The 23,602-nt window shown below is 39.2% G+C and overlaps 1 protein-coding gene across 5 annotated transcripts in view; it reads left to right on the top strand.

Annotated features, from left to right (window-relative positions):
* Positions 1–23,602, top strand: part of NPAS3 (neuronal PAS domain protein 3) — a gene marked incomplete at both ends in the record, with an annotated part of 777,262 nt that overhangs the window by 101,526 nt on the left and 652,134 nt on the right. The window contains one exon of one of the 5 annotated variants that reach the window (XM_083352397.1): positions 2,796–2,885. The exons of the other annotated variants lie outside the window; for them this stretch is intronic. Coding sequence (XP_083208523.1) covers positions 2,796–2,885 — 90 coding nt within the window. The remainder of the gene's footprint in view (positions 1–2,795; positions 2,886–23,602) is intronic. 5 annotated transcript variants of the gene reach the window in all.

Below are 23,602 nucleotides of genomic sequence, written 5' to 3'. Positions count from 1 at the left end.
TAATGCAGTTTGATTTTTGGCAATATAAAGTTTTAAATGGAATACATATAACCAGACTTTAGGTTTGGTGAATGAGTTATCAAAATTAATTCAGGATAAGCTGTCTGGAAGACTGTGCAACGAGCTTTAAGAAAAAAAACCCTCCTTTTTATTACTTCTAACTAGCATCCCTTTTGCTTTTCAGCAGGTGATTTGCATGATAGTGAAATATATATGCTACCTAATGTTCAGATTCCTGGCATTCACTTTTTTAATTGCTATGCAAGAATTAGGAATTTTATATATTAATATCAATTATATTAGTGGTTTGCTTTAGGAAGGCTGTTGCTGTGAATTTTACTCATGTTCTTTGTGCCCGAGTTTGACATATACAGTAGCTACAGATATTGTGGCATTTTCTAACCAAATGACAGTATTACTTTTAAGAAGTTCATGATGGAATTCCATATGTTCCAGAAATTATAATATACTTGATAGGATTAAAAAATTTGGTTTACATGGAATGGAAGAACCCTCATGGTGAGATGGGCAGCAAACAAATTTAATAAAATTGACAGGGTTTGTGCAGAATATCTCCTGAGCCAACAAGGACAATGCACAGAAGAAGTGGTACTGAGAGTAGTCAGGTTTTACACAGCAACCACACTGATACACTGAGGTGTGTAAAAAAGGAAAAAAACTTTACTTTTAGGAGTAGCACAAGTCAAGAATAAACAGTCCAGGTCATACACGGGTACAGAGAAGATATCAACAGTTCAAGAGTTATCCAATACAAAGTCGTCTTACCAGTCCAAAAGTCAAAAACACAGTTCTTCGGGTTTAGCAAACAGTAGCAAAACCACAATCAACAATAATCTGCAAGCAAGTAACTAACACAGAGAGAAGCTATGTCTCTGGCTCCCTCTTATGGCCGTTGAAAGAACACAGCGTTGGCCAATCATTACACATTTAAAGGGATACAATACATTACAAATCATGGCTTATATATTGCCAACCCAACCAATTAAGCTGTAATCATATGACTAACAAAAATAAATAAATAAATGGATCGGTTTCTGTTTAAATTCTATTTTAATTGAAATCCTGGTGTTATTGCATGGAGTCTATGTGGGTTAATTTGATTTTATCATTTTGGTTTTATTCAAAGAATGTTAATGTTAATTTTGTTCAAAAATTGAAATTTTGTATAGCTTCAAGAAGAAGTACATAAAATATTAAGGAATAGTTACGCTGAGTTGCCTAAGTACATTTTTAATATTAAGAAGGAAAGTCTAAATAGGAATTATAATTCACTGGAGATTTAAAGTAACTGATGGAAAAAGATTCAAACTGAATCACTTTTAGTTCCTTTGAACTATTATTCTTAGTTATGTATATTGATACAATGCCATGAATATGAAATTGGTCAAACAAGTTAAAAACTAAAATGAATCTTATAAGAACTTTTTAAGAACCATCATTAAAAACAAAAGCAACCTTGAATTTAATTGTTAATTATAGACCATAAAATTGTGTAGTGTGCTTAATTTCTGTGACAATTAGATTGCTAGCCAGAGTTTTGTTATCATAGGAAACAGGAATGGACTATTAAATAGCTAGATTTTCAAATTCTGTATCAGTTTTGAACATCCTGAGCCCTCAAGTAAATCTGATTACTTTGTCTTTGTGTGTGTGTGTTTATATGTATGTATGTGCATATATATATATGTGTGTGTGTGTGTGTGTGTGTGTGTGTGTGTCTGTGTGTCTGTGTGTCTGTGTGTGTGTCTCTGTGCGTGTGTGTGTGTGTGTGTAAATTTTTTGGCTTGCTAACAAAGAATAAAGGGAGACCGATATGATCATTTCAAACTTATTTGTTCTCATCAGTCAGCCATACCCTTCTGAAATTCGAACCTGGGCTGACTGTGTCTTAAGCAGTTGTTTTAACCCCTAGGCCACAGGCTCTCTCGCTCTCTCTCTGTTAGCTGAGAAGCAAGGAAGATATGTGTTAAATGTTTGTTAAGCATTCAGAATACACTTGCTTAGTCCCAGACACGGGACAAATCTTATTTCCTGTTTCAGCCTAGCCCAAGGCCATCTACAGGCAGTAGCCACAGCAGCAAGTGTGTGTTAGCAAGGCAAAAAATGTACACAAATATGAGCTGCCACTGCTGTGGCTACTGCCTGTAGATGGCCTTGGGCTAGGCTGAAACAGGAAATAAGATTTGTCCCGTGTCTGGGACTAAGCAAGTGTATTCTGAACGCTTAACAAACATTTAACACACACACACACACACACACACACACACACACACACACACACACACACACACATATATATATATATATATATATATATATATATATATATACACACACATACACACACACACACATATATACACACACACACACACACACACACACACATATATATATATATACATATATATACACACACACACACACACACACATATATATATATATACATATACACACACACACATGCACACATACAGTATGTATGTATATACAAATAAACATTAAAAATTGAAGGTTTTATATGTGTCCCTTTTTATCCATTTTGAGGAGAGAAATATATATTGTAATAAATAATTATTTTAGATACTTTTAGCTGTATTCCTGCAATGGAATCTAATTTGTATTTATTTATCTATAATGTAGTTAATATAGCAAGATGAGATAGACTTAATATACAATAAAAGTACCTTGAAAAGTACTAATTGTCCTGCATTACAGTTGACTGTAGAGAGAATCTCTAGTCATGTATATCTGTTTTTGATGCCTCTACAGAATAACTGTCCAGCATCCTCTACCCAACCAGTCAGAATGTAGGAAAATCTACAGATATGACGGAATCTACTGTGAATCTACCTACCAGAAGTATGTTGAAATCTGTGTGAGTCTTTCTTCTGGCTCGTGCATTAGTGCTGTCCCATTCTGAATAGCAAGTCGAACATGTATTGAAACATACACTTCTTCTTGAATGAAATATCTTTGAAATTGGGAACAGATATACAATATTTTGATTTCATACTTGGGAATTGTGCTCTTGAAGTTAAAAGGGAAATAAATAAACCTCTAGGACTTTATTAAATCTCTTAGGTATGCTTCTGTGTATTGCAGTAAACAAGTACTTAAACCCAGAAAAACCTAGGCAAAATATATTGCACAGGTGCTTCACATCTTAGGGATTTGAAAGGTGTGTTATGTATAAATTAGCTGTCACTTTTTTCAGTCGTGTAATGGAATGATGAGTTGTAATTTGCATAATCCTTTAAGAAGGCAAATTATACTGTCATGTAGCAGACTTAACATGCTAGCTAGGATTTCATAGCTTTGAAGCTAATTAGTATGTACCTTACAGGACAGTTAAATTGAGGTTGAGTCTGCTTTTCAGTTGTTCGCCTTGTCCTTTTCTTAACAGTATCCGAGTCAGTTGGTGGGTAGAGAATGTTACAGGCATATTGGAAGAATCCAGTACTGTATATTGGTCTGAGCAAGGAAATATAATGCAGCATTGGGTTTTATACCTTTTTATTAAAAAGTGGAGGATTTTATTGTAATTATTATTTTCTTTCATGAATAAATTAAGCAGTAACCATGATCCAGCCATTAATGTTTGTGGTCAGAATGAAGTTCATGTATGTGAATCAGTTGTAAACAGATGCTCAACAGGTTGGTAGATGCAGAAAATGTGAATATATTTTGTGATGAACAAATACATGCATAACTGGAGTACACTGCTACCGGTTGCTATGATCATTTCTCTGGATTTGATTGGTGTCAAAATAAAATACAAAAATTATGATCAGTTCCGGTAAGAGTTACATAATTTAATGCTACAATAAGCATTTGGTATCAGTATTGTTTGGTTGCCAGGCTATCTGTGTTTAATCTTACTGATTTGACTATTATTCTTTGCACATTATTAGGTTGTTTCCCCCTTTTGATGTTGTCTATTTAGCTATTCTGAAATGCTTCAATAATAAATCATAACAGATGAAAACTTTAACATTTTAGTTAGATATCAAGATGAATCAGTTATAATAAAACATGATATAGAATTACTATTAATTATAAAATGGAACTGATGCTAGATAGATCAAGAGAGATTATAAAATTAAACAAAGAAAAGAAGCTTAAATCACCAAAACTTATTATTTTAATATTCTTACAAGTCTATGAATAGTGTAAATTGATAATAAAAAAGAAAAGGCTTTAATAAACATTTTAATTCAACTTTAGTATACATTTATACTTACGTAGCCCAGGCTACCAGATGGAAAGTTATTATGTTCTTATCCCCATGTTATTACAATTAAGTGGCTTTTTAAATGACTGTTTACTCATTGTCCCAACAAATCTTATGTAAGTCCAAACTCAAATTAAGGACAGAAAATTGTGGGCTCAGAACAATTGAAGTTTTTTAGAATGTGCAGAGCCCCTGGAGGAAGATTAAAGTCTTTGATATTAGCCAAATTTAATTTTAAAATAATAATAAAGTTGGAAGGGACTTAGAGATCATCTAGTCCAACCCCCTGCTCAGGCAGGAAACCCTATACCATTTCAAACAAATGGCTGTCCAATCTCTTCTTTAAAACCTCCAGTGTTGGAGCATTCACCACTTCTGGAGGCAGGTTGTTCCACTGGTTAATTGTTCTAACTGTTAGGAAGTTTCTCCTTAGTTCTAGGTTGCTTCTCTCCTTGACTAATTTCCATCCGTTGCTTCTTGTCCTGCCTTTGGGCGCTCTGGAGAATAGCCTGACTCCCTCTTGTTTGTGGCAGCAGCTGAGATATTGGAACACTGCTATCATGTTACCCCTCGCCCTTCTGTTCATTAAATTATACATATCCAATTCAAGCAACCATTCCTTATATGTTTTAGCCTCCAGTCCCCTAATCATCTTTGTTGCCCTTCTCTGTACTCTTTCTAGAGTCTCAATATCTTTTTTACATTGTGGTGCTTATAAACAAAGCTGGAGTCCACTTGAAATTTAATGAAGAAGCTTTCTTATTTCATTGTTACTTTTATGAATTCCCAAATAGTTTATTTTGGTGTTCTGAGAAGGAGATTTATTTGTAAACATGTAGGACACAAAAAGTTTCCTGTATGTGGCTGGTTACTTAAGGAACAAAATGCGTGGCAGTTTGGTCTGAACTAATATGGTGTTCTTTTTTATCCATTATTTAACAAATTTAACAGGGTTTTTTTTCTGTGGCAGGTGTTTTTCTACCAGCCAGAAGTAATTTTCTTAATGCTTCTGCGCCAGTAGCTTTTTTTTTTTATTCTTTGCTCTGCATGGATGTAAAAAGGAAATTTCTTCCCAATGCAAATAGCAGTTTCAGAGGATCAAAATTTTGGAAAACATTGCAATTGAAACAGAGGTTATTTTTTTTTCATTTTGGCTAGCTGCACGTTTAGTAATTATAAACCCTTGATAGCTGATATTTGCATTTTTTTAAAGCTGCATGTTTAAAACAGCAAATATCACATCTAGTTTGTCCTTTGAATTTTTTTTAAATTTTTCCCATCGTGAAGCCCTTTCTTTCTTTCTTTCTTTCTTTCTTTCTTTCTTTCTTTCTTTCTTTCTTTCTTTCTTTCTTTCTTTCTTTTATTAAATTTATATACCGCCCTATTCCCGTAGGACTCAGGGCGGTTTACAGGGAAAATTAAAAGCATAACACACAAAAATTTAAATCAGTTAAAACAATTAATTAATTCAAGTCCCCGAAATTTAAACTAAAACCCAATTAAAATTAAAACCCCTCAGTCTGGGCCAGACAGCTCGAAGAGCCAAGTTTTCAGGTCCTGGCGAAATGAACGAAGGTCGGGGGCAGTCCTAGGTTCCGTGGGAAGTTGGTTCCATAGGGCCGGTGCGCCCACAGAGGACGCTCTTCCCCTGGGAATAACCCACCGGCATTCCTTAACCGGCAGTATCCTGAGAAGGCCCTCCCTGTGGGAGCACACAGGACGATGGGAAGTTGATGCCAGCAGCAGGTGTTTCCTTAGATAATCCGGACCCAAGCCATATCCAAACTCAAGAACCCTGTGATAGATAATATTAGCCCTAAAACTGAAGTTTCACAGACGTAAAACTTGCTTGTATTTTCAGTGCATTTGTAAAAATTAGAATGCCTGGAATAGTTCATATGACTAGCAGCATCCTAGTCTTAATTTGTTGTTAGAAAATATCACTAGACAGACAGACTCACTGACAGACTGATTTATGCTGAATATTTTTTAAAAATATTTTGGTTCTTAAATGTTGGAATCTTACCCAATGGAATAGGCCATTCTTTAATTAATGGTTTTGGGACAATATTCATGAAAATATGTGTGATATCTCAGTAGGTTCTTCAGGCCAAATAAGTCATCTGCAGAAAATTGTATTTGTGCAGATATATTTTTATGCAGGTAAAAAGTTCAGTTAAATTTTATTAAAATTATTTTGTTCTGGCAGGGTATATTTTTAGTCAAAATAATTTACCTTTTATACATTGATTCATTTCTAACATTCTGCAGTCTTGTTTACTTTGATTTAAAAAGTGTCTGAAGGTTACATTACACTTTGATTTATATGAGTATTTTGAAAACTATGTTATTTTATTCTTTTGTCTTTTGGAAAATGCCAGTTTCTGAGATATGAACCAGCCTTGAAAAATAACTGAACTGATTTTTTTAATTTGCAAGTTGAAATGAGGAATATGTTTATCCATCACAACTAAAGAAATACCGTAAGTCTCTTTTAAGTGCTAACCTCAGTTTGCATCTGCAGAATAATAGGACAAACATACATGCTTTTCAGAGCTGTTAATTTTCATATAATTAGAACCAAAATATTTAACATAGATCTAGGATGCCAATTGTCAGGATCCTTGCTTCCAGCCAAGGTCCTGATGTTGTTGTTTTTAAATATTATTTTGAGGCAAATACATTAATCCTGAATATAATCCACATATTCCCAAAGGACATATTTTTAAAAAGGTGGGTGGCTGGAGCTTACAAGTTTAGCTTTTTTCAATGGCACACAATTAAGACAAATATTTTATTAGAATAATCCTTAACACAATTTCAAGCTGCCAGTGAGTTCAGACTCTAGAAAGTTTGGGAATCCTATGGTATATAAAGGCATAGTTCGGGAAACCATACAAAACAATTTTAATTGTATTTGCAACAAGTACCCATTTGTGTTAATAAACTTCAAATAATTATTTTTTAAAATGAGGTGTATTTTATACTAGTGATTTAAACTATGTTTATACATTATTTTAATTATATTGATATACTGTAAATGTCTATCTACTTTTTAATTTTTCATTATTTGGTTTTGAGTGCACAAGTGATTAAAGAAGGCTAGGAATTAATGAGTTTATGCTTACTTATACTTAAAAAATAATTCAGTTAAAAACCACAGTCAACAACTTACTGTAAGACTTACCGTATATACTTGAATATAAGCCGACTCGAATATAAGCCGAGACCCCTAATTTTACCCCCAAAAAATGGAAAAAGTTGGTGACTCGAGTATAAGCCGAGGCTGGGAAATGCAGCAGCTCACCTTATGCTCCTCTCCAGAGATCTTCCCTCAGCAGCGGCCGGCAAAGTAGCTCGCACGCGAAACAAGCCCGGCAGAGGAGCTGGAGCGGCGAGCAGAGGTGCCCGGCCCAGATCCTGCAAGGCCCGGCCGAGACACGCCCCCAGCAGCGGAGCTGCTCCGGCTCCTCTGCCGGGCTTGTTTTGCATGTGAGCTACTTTGCCTGATGCTGAGAAGACCCGCTTGGGCACTCGGGTTGCTGTCAGTCTCCGCAGGCCCTTCTCGTTTCCAGGAACGTCAAGCGCGCTTGGCTCTCCACCCCCACGGCAGGGCAGGGCAGGGCAGAGACTTGCTCGCCCTTCTGACGGCCCTGAAGAGAAACGAAGGGCTTGCAAACTCCCCGCGAGAAGCTGGGCGAAGCGCGCGGCTGGGCGAGTGTGTGCCTGCGCGCGTATTTACGAAAGAAACGCTCCGAGAGTTCTTCTTTCTCCGCCCCCTTGGGGGGAACTCTAGCGACTGCTGTAGCCGCGCTTCTCTTCTCGGCTCCGAAAATAGGGATTTCTACTCTCTCTCTCTCTCTCTCTCCCCTCCCCACCCCGCATTCTCCTGCCTCTTCGATTGCGACAATAAAAGGCCGAAGGGTGCGCTGGTTTCTTCCTCCTTCCTCCCCCCCTCCCCTCCCCTCCCCGATTGTCAGGTGAGGCAGCTGGAGGTCTGGCCGGGAGATTGTAGCCATTTTGAAACGCCGCGGCTTGAAACGCCCGATCAGCTGATTTTCGGGGCGGAAAGAGCCACGGCTTGAATCTGCTTGTATTTGTTTGAACTTAACCAGAAACGGCTCGTAATGGCTGGAGGAACTGCGGAGGGAGTGAATGCTCCAGCCTGGAATATTTGGAAAGGCTGGGGGAACCGGATGAACTGCAGCTTAAGCGACTGTTGCCAGAGGAGCCATGGCTTGAAACGCCCCAGTTTTGGGGCAGCGTTTGCTTGTTCCCTCCCTCCCTCCCTCCCTCCCCTTTCCCTCCTCTCTAAATCCTTCCTTCCTTCCTTCCTTCCTTCCTTCCTTCCTTCCTCCCTCCCTCCCTCCCCTTTCCCTCCTCTCTAAATCCTTCCTTCCTTCCTTCCTTCCTTCCTTCCTTCCTTCCTTCCTTCCTTCCTTCCTTCCTTCCCCAGCCCTAATCCGGAAAGTGGAAGGAAAGAAGAGTAAAGGCTGGGCGGAGGAGGAGGGGAAGTTTAAAAAGGGGGCGGCGTTCCCTTTAAAAAGCCGCCCGCCATGCCACGCTCCCTCGCAGCACTCGCGGCGGCTGGCTTCTTGGCTCCCGGTCTCCCCCAGGCTTCCCGGCTGTGATTGGCGAGCGAGCCTCCCGAGCTCCGGCGGCCGTGACATCAGCAGAAGCGGAGCAAGCAAAAGCGAAGGGGGAAGGAAGTTCACCAGCAGCACCTCGAGCCCGCTCCGAGCGCTGGCGGACGCGGAGCCGAAAGAGAAGCAGCATCTCTGCGCGCCCGGGCTGCTGGGGTGAAGTTGCAGCCACCGCACCAACCAGCCGAGGAGAAGCAAGAGAAGGAAGTCGCCGCCGCTGCCCAGGCTGGGTTTCCTTGAAGGCTGCTGTTTGCACCCGGGAAGGAAAGTGCAGGAAAAAGGGCAAAGTGGCGAGCTAGCCCGGCATTCAACATTTCTTCGCCGCTGCCATCCCCGAGAAGGCGAAGGGCTCCTATTTACAGCCACCCATCCGAGAGAAAAGCGGCTGTCGGTGCTTCGTCGGCCTTGATCCGGGACGCAGCCTGACCTCCCCTCGTCCCGGGAGACTCTCGCTTCCCCCCACCCCCCACCCCCACCCTCCCTACATCCCGAGCCTTCCAGATCTTCGCCTGCCTACTCGCGAGCAGGCATGTTTTCCAGCCAATCCGGGCCTGGGAGCAGGGCGCCGGCGGCACGTCCACTTTCCCCGCATTCTCCGTTCAGACGGCGCCCTTTGAGCCTGGAGTGATGCGGACGTCGGAAAAGGGCGCCGGGCGAAAGCAGCGAAGTGGGATCGCCGCGTGCCCCCCACTCCTCCTCCTCCTCCTCCTCTTCTTCTTCTTCCTCCTCCTGGTCGGCTTGACACCCCCATTTCGGCTGCTTCGCAAACTGCTTCCTCCACCCCACCCCACCCCACCTCACCCCTCCCCGCAAAAGATGCCGGGGTCGACAGCGTTTTTTCTACCCGGAACAAGCAAACACGCAGGCAACCCTGCACTATTCAGCTAGGGTAGAAAAAACGAAGATCTGGAAGGCTCTGGATGTAGGGAGGGTGGGGGGTGGGGGGTGGGGGGAAGCGAGAGTCTCCCGGGACGAGGGGAGGTCAGGCTGCGTCCCGGATCAAGGCCGACGATGCACCGACAGCCGCTTTTCTCTCGGATGGGTGGCTGTAAATAGGAGCCCTTCGCCTTCTCGGGGATGGCAGCGGCGAAGAAACGTTGAATGCCGGGCTAGCTCGCCACTTTGCCCTTTTTCCTGCACTTTCCTTCCCGGGTGCAAACAGCAGCCTTCAAGGAAACCCAGCCTGGGCAGCGGCGGCGACTTCCTTCTCTTGCTTCTCCTCGGCTGGTTGGTGCGGTGGCTGCAACTTCACCCCAGCAGCCCGGGCGCGCAGAGATGCTGCTTCTCTTTCGGCTCCGCGTCCGCCAGCGCTCGGAGCGGGCTCAAGGTGCTGCTGGTGAACTTCCTTCCCCCTTCGCTTTTGCTTGCTCCGCTTCTGCTGATGTCACGGCCGCCGGAGCTCGGGAGGCTCGCTCGCCAATCACAGCCGGGAAGCCTGGGGGAGACCGGGAGCCAAGAAGCCAGCCGCCGCGAGTGCTGCGAGGGAGCGCGGCGTGGCGGGCGGCTTTTTAAAGGGAACGCCGCCCCCTTTTTAAACTTCCCCTCCTCCTCCGCCCAGCCTTTACTCTTCTTTCCTTCCACTTTCCGGATTAGGGCTGGGGAAGGAAGGAAGGAAGGAAGGAAGGAAGGAAGGAAGGAAGGAAGGAAGGAAGGATTTAGAGAGGAGGGAAAGGGGAGGGAGGGAGGGAGGAAAGAAGGAAGGAAGGAAGGAAGGAAGGAAGGAAGGAAGGAAGGAAGGATTTAGAGAGGAGGGAAAGGGGAGGGAGGGAGGGAGGGAGGGAGGGAACAAGCAAACGCTGCCCCAAAACTGGGGTGTTTCAAGCCATGGCTCCTCCGGCAACAGTCGCTTAAGCTGCAGTTCATCCGGTTCCCCCAGCCTTTCCAAATATTCCAGGCTGGAGCATTCACTCCCTCCGCAGTTCCTCCAGCCATTACGAGCCGTTTCTGGTTAAGTTCAAACAAATACAAGCAGATTCAAGCCGTGGCTCTTTCCGCCCCGAAAATCAGCTGATCGGGCGTTTCAAGCCGCGACGTTTCAAAACGGCCACAATCTCCCGGCAAGACCTCCTCTGCAGTTCCTCCAGCCATTACAAAGCAACTCTGGTCAAATTCAGGCCGTTTCGGTCTAATTCAGGCAGATGCAAACAGATTCAAGCCGCGGCTCTTCCACCCGAAAATCAGCTGATCGGGCATTTCAAGATGCGGCGTTTCAAAACGGCTACAATCTCCCGGCCAGACCTCCAGCTGCCTCACCTGACAATCGGGGAGGGGAGGGGAGGGGGGGAGGAAGGAGGAAGAAACCAGCGCACCCTTCGGCCTTTTATTGTCGCAATCGAAGAGGCAGGAGAATGCGGGGTGGGGAGGGGAGAGAGAGAGAGAGAGTAGAAATCCCTATTTTCGGAGCCGAGAAGAGAAGCGCGGCTATAGCAGTCGCTAGAGTTCCCCCCAAGGGGGCGGAGAAAGAAGAACTCTCGGAGCGTTTCTTTCGTAAATACGCGCGCAGGCACACACTCGCCCAGCCGCGCGCTTCGCCCAGCTTCTCGCGGGGAGTTTGCAAGCCCTTCGTTTCTCTTCAGGGCCGTCAGAAGGGCGAGCAAGTCTCTGCCCTGCCCTGCCCTGCCGTGGGGGTGGAGAGCCAAGCGCGCTTGACGTTCCTGGAAACGAGAAGGGCCTGCGGAGACTGACAGCAACCCGAGTGCCCAAGCGGGTCTTCTCAGCATCAGGCAAAGTAGCTCACATGCAAAACAAGCCCGGCAGAGGAGCCGGAGCAGCTCCGCTGCTGGGGGCGTGTCTCGGCCGGGCCTTGCAGGATCTGGGCCGGGCGCCTCTGCTCGCCGCTCCGGCTCCTCTGCCGGGCTTGTTTCGCATGTGATTCCGGGCCAGGTGCTGCTGAGGGCGAGCAGAGGCACCCGGGCGACCCCAGCAGCATCAGGCAAAGTAGCTCGGCCGCGCGCAAGTCCTCGGTAAGTTCTTTTTTTTTGTTGACTGGAGTATAAGCCGAAGTGGATTTTTTCAGCCCAAAAAGTGGGCTGAAAAATTCGGCTTATACTCAAGTATATACGGTAGCATTTCAAGTAATGGAGCTAGAGAGATTTACTATCTGATATTATTTATATCACAACTATTGGACCAAGTCTCTTGTCTACCAAATGAAATATGGAGGTTCAGTTAGTTCAATTCAAGAAAAAATGAAATAGTCTTATTGACCAATATAGATTCAATAGAAATAAATTCTATAAATTATATGCAGTTCATACAATTATTTTCACTTTAAGTTTCACACAAGCTACTTAGTATTTATTTAATTCTTATTTCTTATAATTATTTATCCTATACTCTTTGCTGGATATTAACTATTTCTGTTTAATGGAGAAGGCACTGCATGTTGCCCTCTGCAGCATTTTGCATTCAACTTAAGGTTTTTATGAAAACCTAAAGACTATTTGGAATAATTTGGGATGCATATAGCAATTAATAAAGATAGAAATGAAAAGTGTACTTCTGTGATGTTGGTTGGGTCTTCTATGCTTTCATTCTATTTATTTATTAGTTTTGTTTTATTAACGGTATGATTAAAGACAAAAGTAGTAATTCAGTACTTCTTGTTTTCAAGACTATGAAATAAGCAGTGAATGAAAATATATGAATTAATGCATTTATATTTATATGTGGCTGGATAGACATCTGTCTTATAGACAACTTACTTATAAATGGAATGCCTTTTACTAAAAATGGTGGATAGCATTATCCTTCTTCAGACTGATGAACTGCTGAAACTATGCAGTGCTTTTAGTTAGCACTGAAGCTACTCCCTGTATTTAGCGATTTTCGATGGTTCCTTAAAATGTTGAACGATTTTAGTGGTTTGTCAGCTTGAGGAAGGACAACCCTATCCATCATTTTTAATAAAGGAAGTCCATTTGTATGTATAATTCCAACTTACGTACAAATTTGAGTTAAAGACACAGGAATGGAACTCTTTATTAACCCAGGAATTGCTTGTATGGAGAAAAGGGAAATCAGTACACATATTTGGACATTTAGATTTGATTTCAAAAAGTTATTTGGATGAAAATTTATTTATTTATTTATTTATTTATTTATTATATTTTTATACCGCCCTTCTCCCGAAGGACTCAGGGCGGTGTACAGGGCAATAAGTATAAAAACAGAATACAAAAGTTAAAAAACGATTAAATATAATGCCCAAATTTTAAACAATAATTAAAAACATATTAAAACCCCTGCCCTAACCCATCAAACCAGGTCAGATTGCTCAAATAAATGTTTTTAGATCGCGCCGGAAGGAGCGAAGGTCAGGGGCCATCCGGAGCTCAACCGGCAAGCGGTTCCACAGGTCTGGCGCGCCCACAGAGAACACCCTCCCCCTGGGGGCCACCAATCGGCAGTCTTTGATCGGAGGCACCCTGAGGAGGCCCTCTCTGTGGGAGCGCACTGGACGGAGGGAAGTTGACGCCGGCCGCAGGTGTTGCCGTAGGTATTCTGGACCCATGCCATGTAGGGCTTTGTAAGTCATTACCAACAAATGTAGTAGGAATCTCATATTACTTACCCTTAAAATCTCACATTGCACGTGAACTTTGAGAAGTTTTCTAGTGAATGACTTCTCTCTCCCTCTGCATCCCATTATTTTAATATAATGTCTAAGGATAAAGTTATGCTAACAACTTCTTTTCTTTTTAGTTATATACTTTGTCTGATGAGATTAAATAGATCCATAATCCACAAAAAACTTGTTTTGGAACTTAGGATCAGTTCAAAGCATTTTTTACGGTATATATTGCTACACTAACATCTCAGATATTAAGAATTCCTTTATAAACAAAATTAAAGCCTTTGAAATGTGAAAATGCCTTTAAGACATGATTTGATACCAATGGTTATAGCATCAAAGGTGTATGATTCATTTATTTTAATATTTAGTTTTATTTCTCTGTTGCATGGATATTTTATTTTTCATTGATGGATGTTGTAGACTATCTAAATGCCTTTAATTCCATAAAATAAATAAATTACAATTTTTAAACAAGTTAAAATTTCTTCTTTTTTACTGTGAGCTTTTATTCAAATAGTGGTGAAATGAGGATAGCAAAACTGCACTATTGAAGCATTGAAAATTGGGTTGTACTATAAATTTGGACATTCTAGTTACAGGTTATATTTGTATAACCTATCTTGTGGATTATTTTTCCTAACTGTTGCAAACCATTTCTATTAAGAGCCAAGTCAGTATTTTTGTTTAAATCATTTTTTGTAAATTCAGCATCCATTACAAATACATGATATTTACTGAGTTCTGAATATGATAGTTCTTCAGTACAACAAAAAGTAATGAGTTTGCTGAACAACTATTCTCCTAAGCCCACCAATGTAACTAGTGATAAGGGATGCTTCATCAGCATCTGGAGGTTTGTGAAATATCAAGAGCAATGTCTTGAATTTATGGTTGCAATGTAATTTATACAAATGCTTGACAATAGCTCTTTGAAATGGATGTTAAACAATTTTGAAAAGCAACATTTATTTGTTTAGTTTTCTATTCTTGTATTCAGAATGGACAGAATAGGAATCTCAAGAATATATACAGAAATAATATAAATGTAACTAAAAGCATGAAAATCCATATAAAACATTACAAGGAAAACATCAGCATAAATCAACTTTATCTCCCCATAGCAATCCATAGAAAGTATAATACAAAAATAAATAAGCAACAATTTAGAATTCCAGCTCAGCATCATTATTCAAACTGGACAGGAGCAAAAAGGTCTTGAAGAAAAAGAAAATAAAAAGTTTAATATACATTTCACAGGAGAGGCTTCTACATTTGCAGGCCACCACTGAAATTGTGCCCATCAGTCTAATTGTCTTATAAGCAGTTGCTCTATTTTCAAAAAATGGTCTCTGCTTAAGGTAACCATTAGGCTAACAGCAGGCATATTTTTTTTAAATTTTAATTCCATTTATATCCCGCCCTTCTCCGAAGACTCAGGGCGGCTTACAAGCTTAGCAGTAGCCTTCATTCTATGTATATGCCTGCTTATTAGGGCTTTCACACACACACCAAGCAGCATTATTACAAAGTCAGCTTAATTGCCCCCAACAATCTGGGTCCTCATTTTACCTACCTCGGAAGGATGGAAGGCTGAGTCAACCTTGAGCCTGGTGGGACTCGAACCTGCACTAATTGCAGGCAGCTGGTGTTACTTAAGGAGGCATTAGCCCACTGCTCCACCAAGGCTCTTTCAATTTTGAGTTTTTGAATTACAGAGTTAAGCTTCCTGTGGGGCATTGGTCTCTCCGGCTTTTAAATAAACCATACATGTCATGAAACTATTCTTGAGGTAAAAAAGGCTTTCTTTTTATTAATATATAATTCTATTACCACTTAAAATGGAGACAAAAAGATAACAAAAGATTATGAAGTTAGTTTAGCATGGCAAAATATCTGAATTAATTTAAAAATAGTCCCGTATAGAGTTTGTTTATTGTAGAACAGTCTACATGTGATTATATCATCAACTGGGGCAGAACTTGACAAATTGGAGGGTTTTTTTGCTCCAGTTCTAGGACAACACTTAGGATGTTCATTTGGCTTTTCAGAAGTAGTGCAACTGTATTTTTTCAAGCCTTCTACTAAAATTATCATAATACCGTATTTTCCGGCATATAAGACGACCCCCGACTTTTGAGAAGATTTTCATGGGTTAAAAAGTCGTCTTATACGCCGGAAAATACGGTACATAAGATGCAGATTAAAATAAAGTTGATATGAAAATGAAGAAGGAAAAACAAAGGGAAAGGAGGGGGTAGGTATAGGAGGAAGGAAAAAAAAGATTGACTACCAACTTTTTTCAGTGCAATAAAGTACAGAATAGAATTATAGCCTCAGCTTTTTACATTACCAGCTTAACAAGTACAAGCCTTTTCTATAACAGACTATATGAATCAGCAAAACCCAATTTGAAGAGTTCATTTTTTCTATAGAGGTAGTGTAACTGTATCTAACAACTGCTCATACTTCCACATTTCCAGCTTTTTAACAGTCTCACTGATGTATAGTCCTGTTTACTTCTCACCCTTTATCTTTAGTATAACACCTACTATGCTATCCCTGAGGGTCTGAACCTGCTTAGCAAATTTAGCGTCACTGCTGCATTAGATCCTTCCTAAAGAAGGAACAGTTTTGTGGGGCAGTGGAGGAATAATTCTAGACAGTTCCTATTTGTTTTTTCAAGTGGGAAATAGAGAAATTTTGGGAGAATTTTTTTTAAAAAACAAAACTATACCATTGTCACAATGAAATGCTTTTTAAGAAAAGATGTTAAATGGTAAGAGTTTATGAAAGACTATTAAATATACTTGTACAACTTTCAAACTCTTTCCAGTGTCATAAAATGTTACTCTTCCTTTCCAGCTGCAACATTTTTGTTTCTGAAAGCCCTTATCCGTACCATAATTTAGAAAAGGAAGAGAATTTTACTGTTTTCTATTTTTTAGCAGAAATGCTTTAGCTTTAAAATTCTCCCATCAACCTAGTTTTTTAAAAAACATTTTTAGAAAACAATTTATTTTCTTTGTTCAACAATCTGTAGCAGACATGTCAAACTCGCGATGTTACGTGACATCGTGCAACGTATCTGGAGAGTTTTGCCATTGCCGGCAATGCGGCTTCCGGATGATGTGTCTGGCCCACGGGCTGGCAGTTTGACACCCCTGATCTATAGGTTTTCTGCTTTTTTAAAAAAAATGTCCTCCCCTCTGATTTTTTGTTTTGTTTGGAGTGATATGGAGGAAAGAAAATGGGTGTGGTTCTACGTCACCTTAACTCTCCATCTCCTGAGAGAAATCATAACCTTCAGTGATGCTACACAATTGGAAGTGCTGGGAACGGAGGTGCTTGAGACTTCTCCAAAGTCAAAGTGTGCAAAAGAACTTAATTAAACAAGCCTCCTTTGGGAACTTAATGGGGTAATAATTACCTTGTTTCAGTGGTGGGATTCAGCCAGTTCGCACCAGTTCGGCAGAAGTAGTAGCTAATTTTTTGTTGGCCAGGCCCAGAATGGACTTCCGGAAGGGGCATCCACACAGAGAACCGGTTGTTCACATATTTGAATCCCACCACTGCCTTGTTTACTACAAATTTGGTGGTTTCTATTTCATAGTGCAAAACATAAAAAATATTTTAGTTGTTTAGTTTAGTTTATCAGTAATTTATTTATTTATTTATTAATAGATAGATAGATAGATAGATAGATAGATAGATAGATAGATAAAAAAATTATATGGCTACCCAACTCAGCTTAAAGAAGTAACCCACATCCTAACTTTTCAAAATGTAAGGTAAAAGGCAGAAAGTTCTCCATTTATGAAAGCACATAGGGCTTATCTAATTTTTTTAGTTTGGCTCATATGTTCTTCTGTTTCATTTTATATATAACTACATAGCAAAATTTCAACTTCATTATTTAATATCCAGTGACATCGCGGTGGTTTTTCTGCCAGCCCTTTGGTATGGATGAGTGAAGCTCTTTTAGATTGTGTGGGTTTGTTTCTTTTGTTACTCCTACCTGGTTTTTCTCTGCCATCTTTTATTCTTTATTTTTGTTCGTCACTGCATATTTTTAAAGTTTTTACTTGTGAGTCCAAAGTCATTGAGAGTCATGTGGCATACAAATTTAGTAAACCAATTATCTAATGCTACCAGTAGCACTGTGTTAAAATAAAGCCTGACTTTTAAACTTTATTTTTTTCAAAAATGTATTTGTTCTTTAATAATTGCTTAGTATTCTCTCAATATTTGTCCCTCTATTTTATTAATACATAAGCTTTTCTCATTCAGGAAGAATGTTAACTTTAACTATGATTACTTTAGCAAGCTCTGTTGACTTCCTACTGTAACTTAGAGCCATGGTGGCATAGTGGTTACAATATATATTGCAGGCAAACTCTGTCCACAGCCAGGAGCTCTATCCTGACTAGGTCAAGGTTGACTCAGCCTTCCATCCTTCCGAGGTCAGTAAAATGAGGACCCCGATTGTTGGGGGCAATATGCTGATATTTTTAAACCGCTTAGAGAGGGCTGTAAAGCACTATAAAGCAGTATATAAATCTAAGTGCTGTTGCTATTATTGATCTTCCTATATGCCCAACAACAGGGATATGCAACTTCTGTCAGTTCCAGGCTAGTTGCAAAATATGGATGTGTTGTTACAAGAAGAAATAGATGAGAGGAATTTGAACCTGAGTCAAAATGAGGACCTGCAGAACAGGTCAAAAGCAAGGATTATCCAGAAACAATGTTGGGTAATAGCTATCAGAAGTAAGAATTGCAATGCAGGAGCTAACAGTTGTAAATCGCCAGGTGTGATGGGTGGTGTAAACATTTGATGAATAGGGAAACAATACATAAAGATCAGACAAGATTGGGAATGGCAGCTGTTAATGATAAGAGCTTTTAAAGAGTAGGCCATGCAACAGTCAAAGAGATGCTGAGGTGACATATGAAAAATAAGAAAATACAAAATAGAGAACAAAAACTGTTTTTTAAATAACCAGGAAACAAGAAAAAATGGAAGGTCTCTACTTCAGGCCCTGGATAACATTTTGGAAATGCATTTCCTACAGAACAGATAAGAAACAAACCAGTTCCTACTATCTCCTCCCCACTAGCCTTCTCCTGAAGATTTTATGAACTTTCATTCCCCAACAACCCCTGAGATGGCGACAAGGTGCCTAGTCTGGTATGAACTTCAACGTAATGGATCCCTGCCTAAAACCAAGTAGCCCAGGAGAAACAGGAAGGGTGGAAAGTCCCATCTGTGTGTCAAACAGACAATAACTTCCCTTATGCCAATTTTCAACTATCCAAGCCCTCGCCTTTTTATATAGGTAGACCTTAACTTACAACAGTTTATTTAGTGAATGTTCAATGTTACAGTGGCCCTGAAAAATGTGACTTATGACCATTTTTCACAGTTACAACCCTTGCAGCAGCCCCATGAACATGTGTTCAAAATTCAGATGCCTGGCAACTGGTTTATATTTATGAGCGTTGCTGTGTCCCAAGGTAATCATGTGATTACCTTTTACAATCTTCTGATAAGCAAAGTCAATGGGGAAGCCAGATTCATTTAACAGCTGGGTTACTAACTTATCAATTGCAGTGATTCACTTAACAACTGTAGCAAGAAAGGTTGTAAAATGGAAAATTCACTTAACAAATATCTCAACAACAGAAATTTTGGGGTCAATTGTTTAGTTTAGTTTAGTTTTATTCGATTTTTATACCACCCTTCTCCCGAAGGACTCAGGGCGGTGTACAGGGCAATAAATATAAAAGCAAAATACAAAAGTTAAAAGACAATTAAATATTATGCCCGAATATAAAACAATAATTAAAAGCCATATTAAAACCCCAACCCTAACCCATCAATTGTGGTCATACGTTGAGGACTACTTGTACATGATCCTTGACAAAATGTCCATACTTCACAAATTGTTTTAGCCTTTTCCTTTAAGACTGATGATATACTTACCCCATAAGAGTTTGTAGTTCACATGACCAGACATTCGTCTAGTCAGCTGCAAACAACACCAATGCCTCTGAGAAACATGTGTAAGGATGCCATAGAGTCTTACAAATCCTTTTTAATTACCATAAAATTAATTGTTATGCTAATATCCCTTGCCATGACAGTGGTACAGAAATAGTTCCCAGCAAGGACTGGGAGGGGTGGGGAGTGGGCTGAAAATAGAAGTTGATCCATCAAAGATTATTCTGCTACATCCCATTTCAGAATGACCTGAGTCCTGGGGGGGGGGAGACCCTTTGTGATAAGTTCAATATACCATTCTATGGGGGGTAATTTTTAGAACTCAAACTTGGCTCCTTTAATTTTGTGCTAACTTTAACAAAGGAGTAGTATGCATGTTTATAGAAAGGTTGGATAAAAATAAAATAACCTCTAGATTCCCCCATTTTTACTGGTATTGTTCTTTGTTTTCAGGGATGAGATCATGTTTTTAAAAATGATGCATTGCTGATTACCTTTGATAATTATATAGCATGTTGTCCATTGGAAAATGATAAAAGGAACTCTAATGCATACTAGTCTGGAAACCCAGTCATGTATACAGGCCAAGGATCTGCATCTGTAACAAACATTGTGGAATCCACAAAAAGAGAATAGCAGCAGATAAACATCCAACCAACAATGGGAGCTGGGCTCTTGTCAGATTCACAGTCATGGCTTTGTCATATATAAAGACAAAAGAATACAGTTGACTGCTTGTCTCTTCATTCCTGCGGTTTGTTTGTGAAAGCCTTGTTTAAACAAATGGATGTTGAACTATTCTGCCAATTGGTTTGTGGTTGGTGTGTTAGTGCTGCATTAGTTTGAAGAACATGTTTAGGACATTTGCATTTTTTCCAGAGCTTTGAAAATGAAAAAGGCTGTGACATATAGGCTTCCTATCCTGTAATATCTAAGTCGTAACTAAACCAGTTTTAAACATTTGTTATTGCAATCTTTTTTTTCCTTCTAAAGTGTACATTCCATTGGGTTTATTATAAGAAGTAATTTTAATTATTACAATTAATTACTCACTTAGTAAAAAAATACATGGATATTATGTGTGTATGTGTCTTTGTGTGTAAAATATTTTGAGTACATGAATATAATAATTCTCTAACATCTGCTATGAAAGCAAGGATCAGGTGTTGCCACCTTCATTCTTCATCTGCTAGCAATTTTCTTTAAACAAAAGATGTGGCTGGATGAATGTGAAACAAAGAACATGCAGATTACTATCTTGCCAGGGAAATGAATAGTGTTCCACATTTTTTGGAATTCTGTGGAAATTTCTATGGACTACTGATTCATTATATAATTTTGTTGTAGTTAAAAGTAGTAATACAATGATGTTTAATATTAAAATCAACTAACAGCAAAATAGCTTGAAACATGGTATGTTGATCAGCATTGTAGTTTTGTGATATGTGGCGTTACTCCAGTGGTAAGATAAAGTTAGATTTCTAATATCTGTTTATGATTAATCTGGTCCACCACCAATCATATATCTATCACATGTACTTCATACGTACTAATTCAAGCCTTGGTGATTCAGCAAACTAAACTGGAGAGGAAAAAGTACTATTAAAAGTGGTACTGTCAGTTGCAAAACCACACATACTTCTTTTCACTTTAGAAAGGTGATTATGAGAATCCTGTTTTAATTGGTGTAGATGCAGGGCTTGCCATGCTTAAGTTTCATTCCCATCAAACACATTAAAGACCTCTGGCTGATACCTGCTGCTGTGAAACATCATGGTCTTGGACCATTTCAGGTCATGTTGCCTTAAAGACTAGTTAGACCATATATTTTATGCTATTATAAAACTAAGTATTAATGATGTCGGGAGTAAAGGATGGATTAGGGTACTAAATGTGAAGATGTATTTGACTAATTAATTGCTTCTTAAATTCAGGATCACTGTTTCTAGTATATTGTGTTTTTATTCTCTTTCCCTGTCTTTGTCTGAAAGATCTGATAAAAGTATTAAACAGGGAAAAGAGCTCCCTCTATTTTGATGTTTTCCCCCAGCTTAATACATATCCTATCTGAATTGTATTTGTTTACTATGTTTTCTGAAATATGTAATTCATTTATTAGGCTATGCTGGGGGCAAGTTCCAGAATTTTCTGCCAGGCCTGTGGCTTTTTAGTTTGGCCAGCTTCAGCATGAAAGTGAGGATTGCTGTTGCACATAAGCACTGTTGATTGATAACACCCTACTAAACTCTGCTTGGAGATGATCCTAAGCATACAAATGCCAGGACTTTAATGGTAATCCCCTTTAGACCAGCATTTTTATTACAAAAATGATTTTGAGAGTCACTGTGGGTATTTCTATTGCATAATGTTATTGAGATCGTACTGACACAAGAAAATGTACTTTGTTACATAAATATTTGTTCCCAGTGCTCATATTTTAGCTTCTATTAGCTTTATCCTATGTTTTTTTATTACTGTTATGGTTTTACTGCTGGGATTGGGATTATTTATATCTGATACTCTTCACTGACACCAGAATTGTTTTTGATTTAGCAGTATATAAGTTTAATTAATAAATAAGCACTTTCATACAAAACATTTTATTTATTATTTATTTATTTATTTGTTTTTATAAACCGCCCTTCTCCTTCTGTTTACTTGGTTTCTTTTTTATATTCAGGTTTTATTTGCACTATTACTTAACCTTGTATCATAGGAATCAATGTGTGTAGCATCTTCAACAAATCATATAATGCTTGTTTTGTAGCTGTATGCCAGTATGATGGGATAGCATTCTCCATGCTTTTAATGTCTCTGTCACTTTCATGAAGTAGCAAGTTTACATTAGCTTAAGGCTTATATTCTGAAGGCCACAGTATGTATTCCAGGTGGCAGTACAAGCAGTGTCTGTCAGTGAGTTACAGGTAAATATAATGAATCAAAAGCATAATCGGAGAAACTGCAACATGCAATTTGAATATTGGGTTAGCTTACCTAATCTAGAACTATGTATGCTAAAATATTTATTATCAACATGAATAGAATGTATTCATAACATCCATATTAAAGCCTTTCCAGTTTTATGTCTAACATTTAAATAACAACTGAGGCTAATATTGTATCTAGCATAGCTTTTTTTTTGCTTGAAAACATGTTCTAAATGCATGAAGTCATATTTCTGATTTTAAGCATTCCAGGTTAAAGTACCATGACTGTCTATGAAATCCTACACATGTTGTCCTGTTCAACATTTACAAAGCAAATAGTTGTTAATACTACTTACCAAAGGCTTAGTGTGGCCAATCTCCATGGGGGCACTTTGAGGGCCTTCAGCTGTCTTCTGTGTCTTCTACACTTTTGCCACCTTGTCTAGTGTAGTGAAGCAGCTAACCCCAGAGGAAGTAGTTGGGAGAATCAGAGTAGACCCTTTACTTTTTTGAGGCAAAATACTTCTTTGAATTGAATATCTCTTTTAATCTGACTTGAGGCAATTCCACAAAAGAGCAGCATTTTGGCCAAACTTCATTATCATTTATTAGGGTAGAACTGGACTATTTGGGCCATTGGTCTGATACACTAAAATAAGATTTTAAAAAAAACATATTATCCCTCATACTATCCCTCAGAGAAAATGTCATGCTAAAAAAAAAGTTAAAAGGGATATTGACATAAAGCGTATTAGCATAATTAGGATAAATTTCAACTAAACTTTACAAAAAACAAAACTCATTTACCTCTACCCATTTAAATTACTGAAACAAACATTTGGTCTGTGATTTTCAGAACTAGTAGAAATGAAAATTGGAGGATGTAATGTCCTGAAGGGCACACAGATGTATTTAATGGAGCTTGGTTTAATGGATTTTGATGTAATAAATAAAAGAGACACATATGTAAAATCGTTTGTAAAATCCCACTCACTATTACATTCACTTGTAAATTCACCATTGATTTCTAGCAAACATCTGATTTTAACGGACATCTCTTCTTTCTGTGACTCCATTATATCAAGGTTTATTGTACAGATATGTCTCAACTGATGACCATTCATTTAGTAATTGTTCAAAGTTACAATAGTGCTGAAAGAAGTGACTTGTGGCCAGTCCTTGCATTTATGATTGTTGT

Source organism: Vipera ursinii (genome assembly GCF_947247035.1).
Source record: "Vipera ursinii genome assembly, chromosome: 1".
NCBI classification, from domain to species: Eukaryota; Metazoa; Chordata; class Lepidosauria; order Squamata; family Viperidae; genus Vipera; species Vipera ursinii.
Note: the sequence above shows the minus strand (reverse complement) of the source record. Positions and strands in the feature narration are given on the sequence as shown.